This window comes from Neofelis nebulosa, chromosome 2, assembly GCF_028018385.1.
Source record: "Neofelis nebulosa isolate mNeoNeb1 chromosome 2, mNeoNeb1.pri, whole genome shotgun sequence".
In the NCBI taxonomy this organism is placed as follows: Eukaryota; Metazoa; Chordata; class Mammalia; order Carnivora; family Felidae; genus Neofelis; species Neofelis nebulosa.
Genome location: NC_080783.1, coordinates 180,592,230 through 180,611,600, shown reverse-complemented (window position 1 = coordinate 180,611,600; position 19,371 = coordinate 180,592,230). Strand labels below are relative to the sequence as shown.

General features: G+C 39.8%; 1 protein-coding gene across 3 annotated transcripts in view; it reads right to left on the bottom strand.

Moving 5' to 3' along the window:
• NRDC (nardilysin convertase) overlaps positions 1 to 13,251 on the bottom strand; it is a 102,606-nt gene extending 89,355 nt beyond the window's left edge. The window contains exon 1 of one of the 3 annotated variants that reach the window (XR_009252045.1): positions 12,728 to 13,251. Coding sequence is in view for 2 of the 3 variants with exons in the window: in XM_058696021.1 (XP_058552004.1) it covers positions 12,728 to 13,071 (344 nt within the window). In the remaining variant the exon portion in view is untranslated. The remainder of the gene's footprint in view (positions 1 to 12,727) is intronic. The other 2 variants (XM_058696021.1, XM_058696028.1) reach the window with 2 other exon arrangements.
• Between the last annotated feature and the right edge of the window lie 6,120 nt (positions 13,252 to 19,371).

The window sequence follows — 19,371 nt, the reverse complement described above, 5'->3', positions numbered from 1 at the left end:
AAAAAGAGAGGAGCACCCGGGTGGCTCACTTGGTCGAGCTTCCAACTTCGGCTCAGGCCATGATCTCCCGATTCATGGGTTGGAGCCCTATATCCGGCTCACTGCTGTCAGTGTGCAGACCACTTCAGATTATCTGTGCCCGCCCCCCGGCCCCTCCCAGACTCACATCCCCTCTCAAAAATTAAAAAAAAAAAAAACAAAAAAAAAAACAACCCTTTTTCCCTTATAGGTATATATACTCTCAAATGTGTGCCCAAGGAGTCATGTATAAAAATGCTCACTGAACAGGCACCTAGGGGGCTTAGTCATTAGTCAGTTAAGCCATCTGACTTTGGCTCAGGTCATTATCTCCCGGTTGGAGAGTTTGAATTCCACATCCAGTGAGCTCAAGCCCTGCTTCGGGTGAACGCTGCTTCTCTTTCTCTGCCTCTCATGGGATTCTCTCTCTCTCTCTCTCTCTCTCTCTCTCTCTCTCTCTGCCCCTCACAAGACTCTCTCTCTCTCTGTCCTTGCTCACTTGTGCCCTCTCTCAAAAGAGAAAAAGAAAAAATGTTCACTGAACACTAGAAACAAATTAAATGTCCAACAATCAGAGAAAAGATAAATTGTGGCATAATCATAAAAAAAATAACAGAAACCTGGGAATAATCTAAATGACCAATAATAGGAAAACAGACAAATTATGATATATTCATACAAGATATTACTAAAGAGCATTTACCATTAATAACTAGAGTATTACACTTTATTAGCACTGATAAATCTCAAAAGCAATGCTAAACCAAAGGAAAAAAAAAGGCAGGTTCTGAGACATCTAATATGACAATTTCTATTTCTATGTCTTAAAACATGCAAAAACAAGAATATATACTGTTTACAGATAAATGTACATTTGATAAAAAGTATAACAATATATATAGGAATGAATTTTATCAAATTCAGATAATGGTTAATACTGGGAAAAGAGGGTAGGGAATGAAATGAGAGAAGCAGTTATAAAGAGCTTCAACTGTATTGGTATGGTTTTATTTCTTTTATTTTTAATTTTTTTTTTTTAATGTTTATTTTTGAGAGAGCATGAGCGGGGCAGGGGCAGAGAGAGAGGGAGACACAGATTCTGAAGTAGGCTCCAGGCTCTAAGCTGTCAGCACAGAGCCCAACGCGGGGCTAGAACTCACAAACTGAGATAATGACTGACCTAAAGTCGGACACTTAACCGACTGAGCCACCCAGGCACTGCAGTATGGTTTTATTTTTTTTAAAAAATTTTTTATCTGAAACAAAAGCAAGAAATAAAATGATAAAAGACTGAAAAACTTATCTTTATATAACAATCAGAGCAGAGGAGAAAAGGATGAAAGAGTCAGAGATGGAAGCAAGGCTGAGACAGGTACTACTGTAGGCACTGGGGATTCAGCAGTGAACAAAACAGACTCCTTGCTCTCACAAACCAGTAAATATATAGTATATCAAGTGGCAATAAGTGCTATGAAGAAACATAACCATGAGAAAGGGTATAGGGATTGGGAACCTGAGTAAAATTGTTATTTTATACAGGGTTCTATTTAAAGCCAATGAAATTGGATGAGATAACGCAGGGAGCAAAGGTAGCCAGGGAAAAGAAGAGGTCTGAGAACTGAGCCCTCGGTACTCCAAAATTTAGAGGTCAAGGAGATAAGAAGGAACCTTCAAGTGAGGCAGAAAGAGAACTAGAACAGTGCTGACTGACCTGGGAGCCATCTGAAAAAAGCATTTCAAGAAGGAAAGAATGATTAACCATGTCATATGATACTGAAAGGCCAAGAAAGATAAGAACTTGAGAACGGCTCAACTGTAAAGGATATTGGTGATCTTGAAAACAGCTGTTTTGATATAGCAATAGTGGCAAAAGACCACTCTTGAGTTCAAGAAATTATGGGAGTGTCAACTATACCTCAATTAAAAAAAAAAATTGGGGGGGGGGGGGGAGGGGGGGAGTACGTGGGTAGCTCAGTCGGTTAAGTGTCCGACTTTGGCTCAGGTCATGATCTAGCAGTTTGTGAGTTCCAACCCTGCGTCAGGCTCTGTGCTGACGGCTCAGAGCCTGGAGCCTACTTCAGATTCTGTGTCTCCCTCATTCTCTCTGCCCCTCCCCCATTCCCACTCTGTCTCTCTCAAAAATAAATAAAAACATTTCAAAAAAATTTTTAAATAGGGGCGCCTGGATGACTCAGTTGGTTGAGCATCCAACTTCAGCTCAGGTCATGATCTTGCAGTTCATGAGTTTGGGCCCCACATCGGGCTCTGTGCCGAGAGCTCAGAGCCTGGAGCCTGCTTCTGACTCTGTGTCTCCCTCTCTCTCTCTGCTCCTCCCCTGCTCATGCTCTGTTTCCTTCTCTCTCAAAAATAAACATTTAGGGGCGCCTGGGTGGCGCAGTCGGTTGGGCGTCCGACTTCAGCCAGGTCACAATCTCGCAGTCCGTGAGTTCGAGCCCCGCGTCGGGCTCTGGGCTGATGGCTCGGAGCCTGGAGCCTGTTTCCGATTCTGTGTCTCCCTCTCTCTCTGCCCCTCCCCCGTTCATGCTCTGTCTCTCTCTGTCCCAAAAATAAAAAAAATTAAAAAAATAAAAAAAAATAAACATTTAAATAAATAAATAAATAAATAAATAAATAAATAAATTTATTTGGGGGGTGCCTGGGTGGCTCAGTCAGTTAAGCATCCAACTTCGGCTCAGGTCATGATCTCACAGTTCATGAGTTTGAGCGCCACATGGGGCTCTGTGCTGACAGCTCAGAGCCTGGAGCCTGCTTCGGATTCTGTGTCCACCCCCACTACCTCACCCCCGCTTTCTCTGCTCCTTCCCCACATGCACTCGTGCTTTCTCTCTCTCTCTCAAAAATAATAAACATTAAAAATATTTTTCAATTTTTTAAATGATAGTATGGAACATATTAATGGCAATGAAAGCTATAAATCACACATTAAATGAAAAAATATATAAATTAAAATGGACATTATGTCAAAAAAAAGAAATAATGAGAATAGATGAACTGCAAATTTCAAGTGTAGACAATTCTTTTAACAAGATTTGCTACAAAGAAAACCAAGAAACTTGAGTAGATGGAAGGTATAGCTCACAGAGGATGTGGAAAAAAAAATGTCTTTCCCCTGAAGACAGGAATGATTACAACATATCTGTATACTCGTGGAAATGATCCAGTAAAAGAGAGAAACTGGTAATGCAGAGTGGAAGGGGAACGACTGCTGGAATTGATGGACAGCATCAACAAAGAGCAGATGGGGCTAGTGCACAAATGAAGAGATGGGTCTTAAGAGGTACAGACATGTGATTCATTAGTAACAGAAGAAAAGGCATGCAAAGACTCAAAGAGACAAAGTCCCTCCCTACAAAAATTTCAAAATAAGGGGTAAAGATAAATTTAACTTAAAAAATTTAAAAAAGCTTGAAAAAAATTGCTACAGGGGCACACAGGAGTGTAAATAACTTACATGTGGGAGGGGAAGACTGACCTAAAAGAGTGAGAAAGGATTCACAAGGGGCGCCTGGCTGGCTCAGTCAGTCAAACATGCGATTCTTGATCTTGGGGTCATCAGTTTGAGCCCCACAGTGGGTGCAGAGATTACACACATACATAAGATTCACAAAGGAGGCAATACTTCAACTCACAAGGCAAATATGACCTAAGAGTATAGCATGTGCCAAGAAAGAGTACAAAACAGCACAACAGAAGATGAAACTAGAAAGAAACCAAAATGGACGGGCTTGGAGCTTATCTCCCATGGTAAGAAATATGCTTAGATGGAACCAAATGAGAACACAATCCATTTACACTAATCAGTGCTCAATACCTGTTCAGAATGTGTTTTCACAGAACAGCATTTTAGGCTATCATGTAATAAAAGCATTACCTAATAGGATTACCGTAAAAATTAAGTGAGATCAGGGCGCCTGGGTGGCCCAATCGGTTAAGGGTCCGACTTCAGCTCAGGTCATGATCTTGCCATCCGTGAGTTCGAGCCCCGCGTCAGGCTCTGGGCTGACAGCTCAGAGCCTGGAGCCTGTTTCAGATTCTGTGTCTCCCTCTTTCTCTGACCCTCCCCCATTCATGTTCGGTCTCTGTCTTAAAAATAAAAAAACGCTAAAAAAAAAAAAAAATTTAAGTGAGATAATCTACATAAACTCCTTAGAATAGGACCTAGTATATAGTAGGCACTTAACAAATACCAGCTATTATTATTAGAAGGAAGATTACTGTTGATGGTAGTGATATATATATGAAATAACTTTTCAAATTACAATCTACTTCCAACCCTCGCGAAAACAGTTAAATTCTGGTCCAACCATATAATTGAGCCTTCCAATGCTCCCCTCCCCCAAAATACTAGAAATAGACTATACTCAGTTTCCTGTGAGTTGGACTGACTTCATTCTGGAAAACAATATGACTATGAGACCTATGTCAGAGTGGAAGTCCCAGAATAAACCAATCGCCTTGTCTGCCAGTTCTCCCAATTACAGATCATCTTTGAAACAGACAAGGTCACCAGAGGTTACCCTACATATCTACCAAACTCATTAGGACTGGGTTCATTCGCAAAGGACTCTGTAGGGAATAAAGAGGCTTCTTAGGTAAAGAAAATTTGACAATATCTCATAAAATGGTAATGACTAAATATGGTATATCTACACAATGGACCGACTTTGTTGGTAGACAAAGTATGTATACCGAAAAACAGTAAGAAAATGTTCACGACATTGTTAAATATATACCATTTTTAAAAAAATTTTTTAATGAGAGAAACAGAGACAAAATGTGAGTGGGTTGGGGCAGAGAGGGAGGGAGGCACAGAATTTGAAGCAGGCTCCAGGCTCTGAGCTGTCAGCCCAGAGCCTGATGCAGGGCTCGAACTCACGAGCTGTGAGATCATGACCTGAGCCGAAGTTGCTCGCTCAACCGACTGAGCCACCCAGGCGCCCCTACCATTTTTTTAAATGTATAGCAAAACAGTATAGTACTGGCACAACATACACACATAGACCAATGGAAAAGAATTGAGAGCCCAGAAATAAACCAATACATGCTTACATGATCAATTAATCTATGACAAAGAAGGCAAAAATCTACAATGAGGAAAAGAAATTCTCTTCAATAAATGGTGGTAGGAAAACTGGACAGCTACATGAAAATGAATGGGCCTGAACCACCTTCTTACACCATACACAAAAGTAAACTCAAAATGGATTAAAAAACCTAAATTTAAGTCCTGAAACCATAAAACTCCTAAAAGAAAACATAGGTAGTAATCGCTTAGACATCAACCTTAGCAATATTTTTCTGGATATGTTTGCCCAGATAAGGGAAAACAAAAGCAAAAATAAACTGGGACCATATCAAACTAAAAAGCTTTTGCACAGAGAATGAAACCATCAACAAAACAAAAAGGCAACCTCCTCACTGGAAGAACTGCAAATAACATATGCAATAAGGGGTTAATATACAAAATATATGAAGAACTCCTATGACTCAACACAAAAAAAACAAATAATCTGACTTAAAATGGGCAAAAAATGCGCACCATGGGACTTCAGTTGGTTAAGCGACTGACTCTTGATTTCAGCTTAGGTCATGATCTCCCAGTTCATGAGATCAAATCCCATGTAGGTTCTGTACTGACAGCACAAAGCCTGCTTGGGATTTTCTCTCTCCCTCTCTCTCTCTCTGCCCCTCCTATGCTCACACACATATGCACTCCCTCACACTCTCTCCCTCTCTCTCAAAATAAGTAAGAATTTTTTTTTTAAAAATGGGCAGAAGACTTGAATAGACATATTTCCAAAGAAAACATACAGATGGCCAACAGAAACATAAAAAGATGCTCAACATTACTAATCACAAAACCACAATGAGAAATGACCTCACACCAGTCAGCATAGCTAAAGGAGTAACAAGGCAAGCATGTGGAGAAAAGGGAACCATTGTGCATTACTAGTGAGACTGTAAATTGGTGCAACCACTATGGAAAACAGTTTAGCAGTTCCTCAAAAACTAAAAATACAAGTATCACAGCATCCAATAATTCCACTTCTGGGTATTTACCCAAGAAAAATGAAAACACTAATTCAAAAAGATATATGCACCCTGTATTTACTGCAACATTATTTACAATAGCCAAGATATGGAAGCAACCTAAGTATCCACTGACAGTTGAATGGATAAAGATGTGGTATACATACATGATGGAATATTAGTCGTGAGAAAGAATGAAATCTTGCCATTCATGAAAAGATGGATGGACCTACAGGTGAAATAAATCAGACAAACACATTTAAATACCATATGATTTCACTTATATATGGAATCTGACAATCAAAACAAACAACAAAGGAAAACAGACTCGAAGAGAACTACTAGTGATCACCAGAGGGGAGATGGTGGAGGGATAGGTAAAAGGTGAAGGGGATTAAAAGGTACAAACTTCCAGTTATAAAATAAGTCACGGGGAATAAAAGTACAGCATAGTGAATACAGTCAATAATATCGTAATAACTTTGTGTGGTGACAGTAACTATACTTACTATGGTGAGCATATCACAATACATAGAATTGTCAACTCACTATGTTATACACCTGAAACTTACATGTCAACTAAATGTCAATTAAAAATATACATACAAATTACAAATGCATAGCACAAAGGAATAAAGACTATAAAAATGCAGCAAGTGGTTAATGCTGGATGGAATGATTATAAGAATTTTTAAATTTTTTGTTATTTAGGGGCGCCTGGGTGGCTCAGTCAGTTAAGCGGCCGACTTCGGCTCAGGTCATGATCTCGCGGTCCGTGAGTTCTAGCCCCGCGTCAGGCTCTGTGCTGACAGCTCCGAGCCTGGAGCCTGCTTCAGATTCTGTGTCTCCCTCTCTCTGACCCTCCCCGGTTCATGCTCTGTCTCTCCCTGTCTCAAAAATAAATAAATGTTAAAAAAAAAAAAAATTAAAAAAAAAAAAAATTTTTTTGTTATTTAAATTTCCTACAATGAATACCTAATACTTTTATTTACTGATCTTCTTTCATTATTAAAAAGTAAATAATCCAAATCAAATTCCTTCTTTCTTTCCCTAGAGAAATAAGCTTACTGAATATCATTCCTAACCATTTCTATATAAATCTAAACATAAAGAACTATATTTTAGGTAAACATATAATGAGAGGTGTTATTTTTTCCTTTTAAAAACAGAATTATAGGGGCGCCTGGGTGGCTCAGTCGGTAAAGCATCTGACTTCGGCTCAGGTCATGATCTCACCGTCTGTGGGTTCGAGCCCCCGTCAGGCTCTGTGCTGACAGCTCAGAGCCTGGAGCCTGTTTCAGATTCTGTGTCTCGCTCTCTCTCTGCCCCTCCCCCACTCATGCTCTGTCTCCCTCTGTCTCAAAAATAAACAAACATTAAAAAAAAAAAAAAAGAATTATACAACCTACTTTGGTCTGCAACTAGCTTTTTTCATTCAACAATATATCAGGACATGTTTCCATTTCTTTTTTTATTGCTATATATGATTTTCATTATATAAAAAACTTAATCTTTAGTCACTAATGGTCATTAAAGTTGTCACCAATTTTTGCTATTACAAACAATGCTGCAAACATCATTTAATTGGGAACATATTGGGGTGCCTGGATGGCTCAGTCAAGTGACCAATTCTCGATTTCGACTCAGGTTGTGATCTCACGGTCATGGGATCAAGCACCGCATCATGCTCTGCTCAGAGCTCCCTCCCCTGCTTGTGCTCTCTCTCTCTCTCTCTCAAAATAAGTAAACTTTAAAAAATTAAAAAATAATAAAGTAATTGGGAACATTATAGCTAACATCTGTGTGCTATGTGCCAAACACCACAAGCTTCTACATGAATTAAATACACAATATCACATATATTATTACTACTTGTATAATTTACATTTTGTCTTCTGTAACCTACCCATTCATACTATTTTCCCTGAAAACCAACTAATTATGTTTTTAAATTGGCCAGGATACAAAAAAAAATTTTTTAAGTTTATTTACCTTTAGAAAGAGAGAGAGAGAGAACTGAGCACGCACATGAGCAGGGGAGGGGCAGACAGAGAGGGAAGGAGACACAGAATCCAAAGCAGCCTCCAGGCTCTGAGATGTCAGCACAGGACTTTAACCCACAAACTGTGAGAACATGATCTGAGGAGAAACCAAGGGTCGGAGGCTTAACTGACTGAGCCACCCAGGCACCCATGGCCAGGATACAAATTTAATCTAAAAAATTTCTGGCAGAATATCCCCATGAGTTCCATGAAAACACCTAGCATATGAGCACTCATGCATTTGTACATTCTACAAATATTATCTGAGAACCTACTATGTGCTGGACACTAAGTGAACAAGACATAGTCTCCATATTCACTGGTTTTAGCCTAGCTAAATTGAGTTAACAACGAGAGAGGAAAAAAAAGTAAAAAATAGAATACATCAACTAAAGAAAGACTAGTATCTTATATCAGTGCACACCATTCAAACACCATTCAATACACAATTATAATTACCTCCTAAACCAGTCTTGCCACATCCTATGGATCTGATCTTCAGATTCATCTTAAAACACTGGTTTACTTACGTCATTTTCATGCTCAAGAACCCACAACTTCTCCTAGTATTTCCCAAATACACCTCACCCATTCTCATTAGCTATTTCAACCTTCACCACTAAAGGATTCCTGTTTCCCACTACAACTCTTAAAAGAATCACTTAAGTAAACCTCAACGCTTACTTTACAGAACAAAAAAATCTATAAAGCAAGAATGCTTTCAGCACCTAACTGCCTGCATCCATACTCATTACACCTTCCTCCATTTTCAGTGAAGAGATTTTGTGTTCCTCTTCTCTAAACCAATCGCTTTGTGAATATTCTTGATCCCGTCTCCTCACTACTATGTAAGGATTTTGTTCCTTCTATTATCTCCTGTACCTTCAACCTCTCCCTCTCTGATTCTTTTTTTCCCTCAGGCAATAAACATTCTCAAGTTTCTTCTGCCTTGAAAAAAATTCTCCCTTCACCCCATATAATACTTTATCCTAAAATTTTCTCTCATCCCCTCCCCTTTAAAACCAAACTTCTTTAAAAATGTCTATCTCATTATCTAAAATGTCTCACCTTGTGACTCCATGAAGTCTAGCTTCTGCCTCCCTATCATTCCTTTAAAACAGCTGTCACCAGGAACAAATAATTTCTTGGGTCTCCACAAGATTGTTCTCAGTTCCTGAGGCACTGGGTGACTCAAGTCGATTTAGTGTCCGACTTCGGCTCAGGTCATGATCTCACAATTTGGTTCATGGGTTCGAACCACCAGACTGTTAGTGCAGAGCCTGCTTGGGATTCTCACTCTCTGCCCCTTCCCCACTCATGCTTTCTGTCTCAAAATAAACCTCAAAAAAAAAAAAAAAAAAAAAAAAAAAAAAAGATTTTTCTCAGTTCTTATAGTACCTGACTTCTCAGAATAATCTAACAATGATCATTCTTTGCATAAAGCATTTTCTACTGCTCTTCATTTAAAAAAAAACAAAAAACCCACTATCATCTAGTTTTTCTCCTTTCTAACTGTTCCTTTTCAATTTCAGTGGTTTATGGGCTGCTTTTCTTCTGTGTCCTTAAAGGTCCTCTGCCTTAGATTAATGTGCCCAAGGTCACATAACTAGTGACAGAAGACTAGATACACAAAGGACTAAAAATGCCATACTTTACACATGCTAGCACCTCTTACATTTAATGCATTTGTGCTTCAGTATCTGCTCCCTAACTCTACCAAAAGTCTAGAAGAATTAGAATTCTTTTTAATGGACTAGAGAATTTTTTTAATGCTAAATCTTATTTCCAAAAGAAACATTTTAGTTCGAGCCCCAGTAGGGCTCTGTGCTGACAGTTCAAAGCCTGGATGGAGCCCGCTTCTGATTCTGTGTCTCCCTCTGTCAGCTCCTCCCCTGCTAGCACTCTGTCTCTCTCTCTCAAAAATAAATTAACATTAAAAAAAAACAGTAGTTCCCAATTTGAAGTCCCTTAATTCTTCCAAATAAGGAAATCAACATTTACTAAACACTTATACAGATCCCTAAAAAAAAAAAAAAAAAAAAACAGAATAGATGTCCTGTAGGTATGTTTAACATTTCACAAAAGCTAAATACAAATTACACATATACATAAGTAAAATTCCACAGGCTATTACTTAATAAGTGCGGGTTGGTAAGCAAATCTTTCTAGGCATTATTTCACCCTAATAATCCTTTAATCAGGTCTGCCTCTGGTGCTTATTCACACATTCCAAAGACATATAATAAGACGGATATGTACTGTAACAAACGATGTACAAAATCCTACTGAAATACAGTTAAAGGAGGGATTGGTGCTACATATAAAAACTTCACAGAGAAGACATCTGAGAGGGTCCTAGAAGGATAATTCAGCTCTCTGGGCTGCAGATGCTTCATGTCTGTTTCTGGCTACAAAAATTCACAGAATTTCACTTTAGGTTGGATAAGTCTTTAAAGATCATCTAGCACTGAAGTCTTCCACCTTTTTTTTTAAGTAACAAAATCTTTTCTTTAGAAGTCTAATTGAAACTTTCAGTATATTAGAGATAAAAGCGGACTTGCTCTTTTGAAAGGAGAAAGTCACTGGAAAATACCTGTACTAATCAACCCCCATTCACTTTAAAATAAGAAAAACGAGACAGTAAGAAGAAAAATGATTTGACAAAGGACCACATCAAAATAGAAATACAATATATTCAAAGAATTCTTCTTAAGTATTATCTCTTCTTTTAAATCTTTCCTAATTTTCTCCCTAAATGCAGTTTACAACTCCTTATATTATTCCTTAGTATATAAAACATATACTTCCATTATGGCTTCTATAAATTTTTAGCACCCTAATTTTAGCTTTTTTTTTTTAACATTTATTTATTTTTGAGAGACAGGGCGAGACAGAGCACGAGTGGGGGAGGGGCAGAGAGAGGGAAGTACACAAAATCCAAAGCAGGCTCCAGGCTCTGAGCTGTCAGCACAGAGCCCGATGCGGGGCTCAAACTCATGGACCACGAAATCATGACCTAAGCCAAAATCGGCCGCTTAACCAACTGAGCCACCCAGGTGCCCCTAACTTTTTTTTTTAACATGTGTGTGTCCCTCTTCTACATTGGAAGCTCCCTGAACACAAAGGCTGTCTTACTCATTTTTTTTGTATGCCCAGCACTGAGAATAAAATTAAGTTATATCCAATCAAGTTTTAGAAAAGATTTAAGATAGCACAGTGCGTGGCACACAAGACTTTAGTATTTGTCAAATAAATTTGCCAAAATAGGTCATTAAATGAAATAACATATCTAAAGCAGAACAGTATTTGACACATGGTGTATATTCTTTAAACATTAGCTGTTAATATGTAATTTTACGTAGGCTAAAAAAACTGAAGCTATTACTGAACATTTAATCTAGAAAACTAAGCACCTTTAATCAAGGTTTCAATTTGCTCATTCACATATTACTAATGCAAACACATCTTTGATGAGAAAAATATTTAGCCCATCCATAAAGATCTCTTGACCCTGCAGCCTGGAAAAAATAGTACAAAGAATTGTGTACTGTTAATCTCTAGACTTGAAGCTAAAGGAGAAATGTGGCCAGTCTTAAACTAGAAGCTAAATCACCTGTTTCAGTCATCTGTCCAATGGGAGTGATGGGGAGTGGAAAAGATTACCTCCAAGGTTCTTCCCTGTTCTAACACTGTAGAGGCTTCTAACAAATTGGGACCTAGAATCCTTCACCTTTCAACTCAATAGGAGCAAGAACTCTATAAAAATCAGTAAATGGTGCACTGGATTTGGTGTCAAATGGACAGGGTTTTTATATCAGTTGTAGTTAACAGTGTAATTCTAAGTAAGAAGCCAACTCTCTGGATCTCAATTTCCTCAACCTGGAAAATGAAGTTGTTGGACAATATGATCTCTCTTTAAAATACATCACACATTCTATGAAATAAGCTACCTCTGAAAGAAATATTCAGGTAGATGTTTAGAGGATTCCGGCATAAAACAAAAAGCAGACAATTTCAGAATTAAAAGAAACCTCAGAAGACTTCTATGACTCACACAACTCAGACCTACGTCCTCTCTAATACACTTTGGAAGAGGTCACCCAAACATTCTAGTAATGAAGAACAACCCATAGAAACAAACCACTTCATCGTAGGCCAACTATGACGCCCAAGTTCTTTTACTGAGGCCACACTATCCTCTATAACTTCCACCCATTAGTTTTACCCCTTTCAACCAAGGGCACCTATTTATTTGTGGCCAGTGATAATATGCCCCTTAAATATCTTTTCCAAAATTAAAATTCCCAACTCCTTCAACCTTTCCTCATAACCTAATACCAAGACTCCCTCACCATCCAGCATGTCTTCCTCAGAGAACCCACCATTCTTAGCGAATGTCAAAATTACTCCAAGAGCCCTTCCCATTCTGACATCCTGATTCCTCGTGAAACTCAAGATTTCCCACTTGTCCGGCTGACACCACATGGAAGCCCCTAATTGCCCTCCACCCAAGGAAGCACCTGTGATGGGAAATGTGCCCCTGTTGCTCTTTCGGGAGACAGAAACAGAGAAGCCCCCACCCGGCTCTCCTCCCGGGTCCAAGCCTCCTCCCTCACCGGTACTGCTTGGGGTCGCTGGGAGACTTGACGATCTCAGGGTCTCCGGCATTACTAACAGACCCCCTTCGTCCCTCTTCCTCAGATTCATCAGCTCCTAGACGGGCAACACGGCCGCTCTCTCCCAAATCCTGTCCGTTGGACTGCAGGTCAGGACAGCTGCAGGTAGACTTCGCCTTGTTCCTTCCAGGCATGGTCAGAGTAGGAAAGGGTCTGGCAGCAGCCGAGTCTTCGCACCGACCCCGCGCTCGAATTCTCCACAGCGCCGCGGACTCCCGCCCGGCCTCAAACCACAACTTCCTCCCGGTGGCACAGACTGCAGCAACCGTGACTCTCCTCAGCATTCACCACCAAGCTAGAGCGATGGGCATCCCGCTCGCCTGGGCCCACCTCCTCCTCCTACTCCTCCAGCCGCTCCTCCTCCGCGTTCTAGAGGCGGCGACGGCCGGCGCTGGTGCTGCCGCAGCCGCTGGGGAGGACAGGCCTGAACCCCTCCCCCAATCCGGTCTGCCTCACACCAGCTTCCCTCAAGCACCCGCCCTCGCGGTCGCCGATGTCGTTACTGATTCTAGCCAATCAGTAGGGAAGAAGAGAGGTCACGCGCATGCAAACAACCAATGGGAACAGGGAATAAAAAGTACCAAAGCGACCGGGCCGGATTTTTGGAGCACCTAGAAACCTAGGGTGGGCGGGGCGAGGAAGTAGAGGCGGAGAGAGTGGCGCGGAGGACGACGGGAAGAAAGTGCTTGCGCCGCGTTTATGACGTTTCTGGTGTGTAGGTTTGAGGGGAAGGCTGAATAATGTTCCGCGGCCTTGAGAAAAATATTCCCCTAATGAGAAAACCGAGAAGCGAGTGGAGAAAATGAATTCCCAAGTTTTTTTTCTCCGATCATATTTTGTGTATTCTGCCCTTCACAGCCGGCGCGTAGCCATAGGCTGTGACTCAGCATATAAAAAGCGGAACGCCGGAAGTATTTTTCGCCGCCGGATGGGAGCTGCGAGAGAGCTAAGCAAAGCTGAATGCCAGAGATAGCCGTTAAAGTTTTTCACCTTATCGCCAGGCAAACCTTGGTGCTATATGCCCTCAGAGCCTAAGAAAGTGCTTGAAAGACCAGTGTGCTCATTCTTCCATGCGAGAACATTAGCTACCCCACAGCCTAGAGTCCACAGCATTATGTTCAGCTAACTTTAATTAAGTAGCCACAGCTTCCCTGGCTACTACTCTGAAGTACCTTTTTCCAAAGTTTTTTCTGCTTGTAATGGTTGGTGGGCCATCATCTAAACTGTGACTGAAACAGACATACTTGGAAAATAAAAAGCAACTGCCATGTTAATGAAGTACAATATACTGACACCGTGAGTCAAAAGATCCTCAAAGGGAATAAATCTGTATAAATGAATGGAGAAAGACCAAGCAGAGGGAGGGATTCATTTCATGGCTGTTAAAGGTATTTAAATGTTTCTAGGCCGCCTGAGTTCCAGACACAGGGAATGCAATCAGGAACAAACAAAAATCCTTGTCTTTATCAGGCTGGCTTTTTTTTTTTTTTTTTTTTTTAAAGTAAACTCTACATCTGTAAGGTGGGGCTCCAACTCAATACTCTGAAATCAGGAGTGGCATGCTCTCCCAACTAAGGCAGCCAGATGCCCCTGGGGTTTGCATGCTAATGATAATGGGGGGTGGGGGGACAGAATAAAATCAGTGATATATTTTTAAAACAATGAATGCTCTGACAAATAATGCAGGGTAGGAGAATAAGGAGTTGGGAAGGGTAAGTGCAATGATTCAGGCAGGAGATGATGAAAACCTAAACTAGGGCAGCAGATGAGATAAAATTGAAAAAATATTGTTCAAATATTCCAGTTTATTTTCATACATCTTTTCAGGATGATCATCTATCAGTTTTTAAGCTAAGAACTCCTCTGGACTTCCCTCCTTCAAGGAAATGTTTTTTCTTGTATATCCAGCCCCCAGCTTAGCTTCCCAGTCAGTACATTGTGAAGCAGTCAGTAATGTTTGTTGTTGAATAAATACCTGAAGTGACATGTCTATTTTGAAGGTGTTTTGTTTGTTTTTACTTACCAAAGCAATAACATCATAAATAAGGAATCTTCAGATTCAGCCAGTAATTAGAATTTTATAGCTGGGAACAAAGAGAGGCCATATCTAAAGTGTGACCTGGGGGTGCCCAGCTGGTTCAGTCAGTGGAGCATTGATCTTGGGGGTGTGAGTTCAAGTCCCATGTTGGGTGTAGAGATTAAAAAATAAAATCTTAAAAAATAATAATAAAGTGTGACCCGTTATTTTTTTCCCTTTAGAAAGAGCCCTCTAAATCTTATAGTTGACCCGACTGTAGAGATACGGTAAGAGATATGGTGTGTGTTTATTTATATAAATAAATATCAAGGCATACATTTATTCCTTCAACCAACAAACTGAGCTCCTAATATGTGCCAGGTACTGAGAATAAAGATACTGGGAATTACAAGAGAACTAGTGGGAGAGACATTAAACAGGCACACAAATTTTTTCTTTTTTTTTTTTATTTATATTCTGGTCAGTTAATATACAGTGCAATATTGGTTTCAGAAGTAGATTCAGTGATTCATCACTTACAATACCCAGCGCTCATCACAAGTATCCTTCTTAATACCCATCATCCAGCTAGCCCATCTCCCACTCACCTCCTTCCACCAATCCTCAATTCATTCTTATCATTAAGAACCTCTTGTGGTTTGTTTCCTTTTCTTCTATTCCCCCCACCCCCACCGTCTTCCCATATGTTCAACTGTTTCGTTTCTTAAATTCCACATATGAGTAAAATCATAAGATATTTGTCTTTCTCTGATTGACTTATTTCCCTTAGCATAATACATTCTAGCTCCATCCACGTCATTGCAAATGGCAAGATTTCTTTTTTTTGATAGCTGAGTAATATTTCATTGTATATATAAACCACGTCTTTTTTATCCATTCGTCAGTCAATGGGCATTTGGGCTCTCACCATCGCTTGGCTATTGTTGATAATGCTGCTATAAATGTTGGGATGCATGTACCCCATTAAATCTGTATTTTTGCATCCTTTGGGTAAGTACCTAATAAATAAGCACACAAATTTTTAAATTTATCATTGTGAATAGCTCTAAAAGGAAAAATGCAGAGAGACCTAGAATAGTCAGAGAGTTTCTCTAAACAATAGACATTTAAACTTAAATTTGAAAAATGTATAGGAATTAGTGTAGAAATTTATAGGAATAAACTTGTTTAAAAGCTCTGAGAAAGCAAGTCAATATGACCAACATGTCATAATCAAAGAGCAAAGGGGAAGTGAGTCAGTGGCCAAAATAATACAGAACCTTTATAAGAATAAAAAGAAATAATTGCATTATCTATTTTTTTTATTTTTTTTTAACATTTTTATTTTATTTTTGAGACAGAGAGAGACAGAGCATGAACGGGGGAGGGTTAGAGAGAGAGGGAGACACAGAATCTGAAACAGACTCCAGGCTCTGAGCCATCAGCACAGAGCCCGACGCGGGGCTCGAACTCACGGACCGCGAGATCATGACCTGAGCCAAAGTCAGACGCCCAACCGACTGAGCCACCCAGGCGCCCCTGCATTATCTATTTTGTGTATCACTGGATTCCTAGCTTCTAGAATAATTTCTGCCACATTAAAGATACTCACTAGGGGCACCTGGCTGGCTCATTTGGTAGAATATATGACTCTTGATCTTGAGTTCATGAGTCTGAGCCCCACATTGGATGTAGAGATTACTTAAATATGTATGTATAAATACCTACTAAATAATGGTTGAACAAATGAAACAGGAAGACAAGATCACAAGTGTTTTCCAGGTAGATTACTCTGGTTGATGTGTGAAAAATAGTTTGGATTGTGGAGGTGAGGACAAGACTAAAAGTAAGAAGAGAGGAATCACTTAGGAGGGTATTAAAATAATATAGGCACTAGAAAATGATAATTTGGATTTGAGGAGTGATGGTGGAGATGGTGAGATGTATACATATATGTCATATATTTAGGAGGTGGAATTGACTGTTTTGGGAACTTCTTGATGTGGAAGAAGTGTCAAGTATAACTCCCTGGTGTCTTACTTTCTGGATGAGTATGAAATAGACCAGGGCCTGGACTTGGGTCCCCTCTATCTTGACTGCAAAATCTAGTGTTCTTTGGCTTCCTCCATAAGGTGGGGGGGGGGGGGGGGGCGGGTGCTAAAACTCTATGTCTCTTGAGTAGCATATCTTGCAGGAAAGCAGAGGGAGTATGCTTACAAAAAGAGGATGCTTACTACAGAGACTGATGAAGACCGGACCAAACCAGTCTGTGCCAAGATGGACACCAGTGCTGAACTTTCACCGATGTTTTCTCTCAGTATAATACTCAAACTTGTGCTGGTGATGGAGATTTAACACATCAATGAGACATGGGACATGAAGAACCATGACCTTTAAATGTACAGGTGCTAATAAATCCTAGCGTCTACACGCTTAGACATCACCTTTTTCCCATCTAAGTCTCTCTAAAATAACTCTCCCTGACCTCTCCTCATGGAGTCAACCTGAGTGAGGATTCTTTCCTTTGTGCTGTCTCCCTTCTGTCCAAGCATAAGCCAGAGTAAAGCCTTGCCTAAAACTCCCTGTGGTCTCCTTTCTGTTTCTATTGTTTAGAGAGCCCAAGGTAGGTAATAGTGCCATACCTCAGTGAACAAATTCTTAAAGAGGAACAGGTTTTGAAGGTGAAAAGCATAAGCTCAGTTTTGGATATATTATGTTTGAGTCATTTGTGTGTCATGCAAAAGAAAGAAAGATTAGGTCTAGAGCTCAGAAAAGAGGCTTTAACTGGAGATGCCAATTTGAAGTTTATCAGCTTATATAGGTGGTAACCAAATTCTATTGAATGAGATCACCCACACTGAGATTGCAAAATGAAAAGAGAAAAGGGCCAAAGGACCAAGCTTTGAGGAGCTTTTAGCAGATGAAGAATTCCCAAAAGTGACAGAAGGAACTACCTGGTAAGAAGGAAGACCAGAAGAATGTAATATTTCCAGAAAAATACCTCTTTGATGCTTGGCTCAATACCGTTCTGACCCTATAGCAAATTGCAAAGTGTCAGATTAGATGTATAAAAGATGAGAACTAGTAGAGTATCATAGAAATACTTTAATCTGGCCTCTTCAGATATAAAGAGAAATACCTACCCAGAGAGGTAAAGTTCATAAGCAACCTATGACACAGCCAGGACCTCCAAACCAGAAGATTGGTTTTCCCATTTAAAATACAGCTAACCTGGGGCACCTGGGTGGCTCTGTCGGTTAAGCTGTTAAGCATCACTCTTGGTTTTGGCTCAGGTCATAATCTCATAGTTTGCGAGATCGAGCCCCATGTGGGGCTCTGTACTGACTGCACTAAGCCTGCTTGGGATTCTCTCACCCTCTCTCTCTGCCCCTCTCCTACTCACTCTCTCTTTCTTTCTCTCTTAAAATAAATAAACTTAAAAATAGTAATAATAATAAAATACAGCTAACCCTTGAACACGCAGAGGTTAGGGACACCAAACCCTCCCTCCCTGTACAATCAAAAATTTGTATATAACTTTTGACCCCCCCAAAACTTAACTACTGATGGCCTACTGTTACTGACTAGGAGGCTTACCAATAACAAAAACAGTCAATTAACACATATTTTGTATGATACATGTATTACAAATTATATTCTTACAATAAAGTAAGCCCAAGAAAAAAGTTAAGAAAATCAGAGAAAATACATTTACAATATAGAAAATCTATTTACAGTATACTGTAGTTATCCAAAAACTCTGCATAAGTGAACCCATATAATTCAAACCATGTTGTTTGAGGGTCAACTGTAGTTTAGAAATTTGCCATTCTTCATTTGAATTGAAGATTTGAATATTCATAATTATTGTAAAATATTCCTTACAGAAAACTGGTAAGTTAAGCTATTATCATTTTATAGGAAATTGAGACATTAGAAATGTTTTTTAAAAGCTTGAGATCCTCAAGAAAGTTGAAGATTTATTAAAGAATATGAGTAAAAATAATTACATTATTTTTCCTGTACAAAAAAAGAAAGAAAGAAAGGTGAAGTGCACAGGGGCACCCAAATTGCTCAGTCAGTGGGGCATGCCAACTCTTTATCTCAGGGCTGTGGGTTCAAGCCCCATGTTGGGTATAGAGATTACTTAAAAATAAAATATTTAAAAAGAAAAAAGGAAAGAGGGATGCATGGGTGGATCAGTCGGTTAAGCGTCTGACTCTTGATTTTGGCTCAGATCATGATCTCACAGCTTATGAGATCAAGCCTGGGTCGGGCTCTGTGCTGACGGTGCCCCTGTCCTTCTCTGCCCCTGTCCTGCTCGCATGTGCACGGGCTCTCTCTCTCTCTCTGTCAAAATAAATAAGTAAACAGTTTTTCAAAAAGGAAGGAAGGAAGGAAACAAGGAAGAAAGGAAAGGAGAAAGGAAGAAAAAGAAAGTTGAAGTGTACAGATCATAATTTTTAGCCTCATTTACACAGGTCTTCTCAGAGTATTTAGATGTTTTCTTCTGTCTTCAGCCAGCCTATACTTCTTCCCGTTTTTACCTCAAGGATTTCCCTCCCAT